The 2,257-nt window shown below is 32.2% G+C and overlaps 2 protein-coding genes across 2 annotated transcripts in view; both read right to left on the bottom strand.

The window, feature by feature from the left end:
- Positions 1-260: 260 nt before the first annotated feature.
- LOC109588842 (acyl-CoA-binding domain-containing protein 5-like) lies at positions 261-1,079 on the bottom strand. Its single transcript, XM_020004953.1, has 3 exons — positions 996-1,079; positions 481-942; positions 261-433 (listed from the first exon to the last, which is right to left on the bottom strand). The coding sequence occupies exons 1-3, from the start codon at positions 1,054-1,056 to the stop codon at positions 261-263; spliced, it is 696 nt and encodes a 231-aa protein (XP_019860512.1). The 5' UTR covers positions 1,057-1,079.
- A 572-nt stretch (positions 1,080-1,651) lies between these two features.
- LOC109588841 (uncharacterized) overlaps positions 1,652-2,257 on the bottom strand; it is a 3,800-nt gene continuing 3,194 nt past the window's right edge. Inside the window, exon 8 of the mRNA XM_020004952.1 lies at positions 1,652-2,155. Within this exon, the coding sequence (XP_019860511.1) occupies positions 1,652-2,155 (504 nt within the window). The remainder of the gene's footprint in view (positions 2,156-2,257) is intronic.

Here is a 2,257-nt window from a genome sequence, read left to right as displayed (position 1 = left end):
ATAATGTGTTCTCTAGATTTACCTCCTTCCAATTAGTTTTGTTAATATCAAATGTCTTACATTCACTGATACCAATAGCCAATAGTTTTAGTCCTGAAGGATTATTTAGTAACACACTACGGTAAGGATGTGTAAACCATGAGTTATCAAAACCACTATTATTAAAAATCCTTGTAAAAACCTAAATGTACAATGAAACTACAATAATATAATTTCATTAATTACACAAAACTATTAAATATTGTACCTATTATTAATTATTATGTACATACCACTGATCCTCTAGTAAAAGTAAGACGATAAACAGAATTATTTGACATATTATCATCATCATCTTGAAGTAAAATAGCACTGGTATCATCTACTGACATCAAGTTAAAGTATTTAATTCTAGTAATAGCATCTTCAGTAACTTCAGGTGAGATCCATTGACCTACAGTAATTAATTAATCAACTAATTAATTAAAACTATTAATTTACCTGTAATAGCAATTCTAAAATAATGAATATTAATAGGATCTGGTTCAATTATTACAAGGTAATCTTCTTCCTCAATCTTTACAGCAATCATACCACAATAATCCTTCTTCATAGGACCATCTTCAGAATTAGTAGGCACAACTTTCCTCCATTTGAGAGTATCAAAATTTAAACTGTACAGAACATTATCATCATAGTCCCAATGAGTAGAATGTCCTCCATAATAGAATATCTCATTCCCAATAGCAGCAGCTGCATGGTTTACAATACCCAGTGGAGGATCACCAGTGGTAGGCTTCTGCTCCCACCTACCAGTCGGAAGGTGAAGTACTTCCAGAAATGATGAATCTCTTCTCTCTATCTCAATATTGTGTTCTTTAGGATGGTCAACCCCACCCCACATATAAAGACAGTCTCCTACTATTACTGTAGAATGCCAAAATCTCTTAGCAGGTTCATAGTCTACATAAAAGCACAAAATATCAGTCAAACAATAATTATTATAACTTGTTGACCTTCTACAGTGGAGCTGGGGACTGCTTTTGCTGGCTTCTGAACTTGCATCACAGCTGCCATTGTAGAAATTGCTACGCCCACTGAGCCCCACCCAAAAACAACAATTAAAGTATTTTGCTTCAAATCTCTTTAGCTATAAAAATAAATATTATAATTATTATTATAATCACAAAAATATTATTAAAAATTTATTAATTGCAAATAATCGAATGTCCTCATGTTCCATTTCTGACGACTTGTTACTGGAATCAGTGCTAAGTCTAACCAGTTTATGATAATGATTAATTATCATGATAATTGGATGATAATTATCATTTTTACAGTGACACTTCACTGTAACAAATGCATTTACCAGTAGTTATGCTATGTAGAAAGTTTGATTAGATTCAGAGAACAAATTTTTAAGTTATGGTCATTTTAAGAAAATGCTAAAGATCTAAAAAATACCCTGTAATATCATGGTTTTTCCCAAAAAATGGCTCCAAAACACTCCAAATTTATATTACATTTTCTGATACATATTAATGTACTTATGCTAATTGTGCTTATGTATAACGTACTAATTGTACTTTGCAAAGTTTATTACTAATCAATAGTCATTCAAAATAAAACTTGTAACTGGCAAAACTAATGATCTAATAAAATTATATAAAAATCAGCAATCAGTAAATTTGTATGAAGCATAAGTGTTCATATCAAATCTCAGGTTAAGCTTTTTCTTTACATCACTTGGAGGATTCTGTCCTGGTCCAGAGTATAAGACTTTGCCATATTTTTTTGCTTCTTTAACCCCAATGTTTCCTCTATCTTGTTTGTCTTTGAATTCATTCAAAGCATCTTCAAAAATTAGCAAATAATACCAACTGGGAAACTTGTCATGTTTATTGTCAACCAGGAATACAATTTGATCTCTTTTTTTGCCAAGACGATCCTCCCAAGTGCAGGTAGAGTCCAATTCACACTGATCTCCAGGCATCTTGTAGCAGTGGATGTGTCTGAAGTCAACATGCATTGGGTTTTGTCCTTTTTGAGCCAGTTCCATTTTTATTTCTTCGTCATATTTTATGAGGACACCTTTATCTTCTTCACTGTATCTTATTCCTTTTCTGCTGTATGTGAGTAGTGTAGCTTCTTCATGAGGTTGACATGATGTGAAAATCTTAAATAGCACTCTTTGTTCTCTGGTTTTGTGTCCACAAGACAGTATTCCGTATTCATCTAGTTTTTTGCCACAGTCATGTATCCATTTTCCAGAATAGCT

This window comes from Amphimedon queenslandica, unplaced genomic scaffold (genome assembly GCF_000090795.2).
Source record: "Amphimedon queenslandica unplaced genomic scaffold, v1.1 AMPQUscaffold_11816, whole genome shotgun sequence".
In the NCBI taxonomy this organism is placed as follows: Eukaryota; Metazoa; Porifera; class Demospongiae; order Haplosclerida; family Niphatidae; genus Amphimedon; species Amphimedon queenslandica.
The sequence above is the reverse complement of the archived record's forward strand: the minus strand, read 5'-3'. Positions and strand labels throughout refer to the sequence as shown.

What these genes read in the sequence shown, in the direction of transcription:
- LOC109588842 (XM_020004953.1), bottom strand. Translation starts at nt 1,056, where the DNA reads ATGGCAGCTGTGATGCAAGTTCAGAAGCCAGCAAAAGCAGTCCCCAGC. An exon ending in CCCCAGCTCCACTGTAGAAG is followed by an intron (nt 943 to 995) that starts GTCAACAAGTTA and finishes GCTTTTATGTAG; the next exon opens with ACTATGAACCTGCTAAGAGA. An exon ending in TTTTAGAATTGCTATTACAG is followed by an intron (nt 434 to 480) that starts GTAAATTAATAG and finishes TAATTACTGTAG; the next exon opens with GTCAATGGATCTCACCTGAA.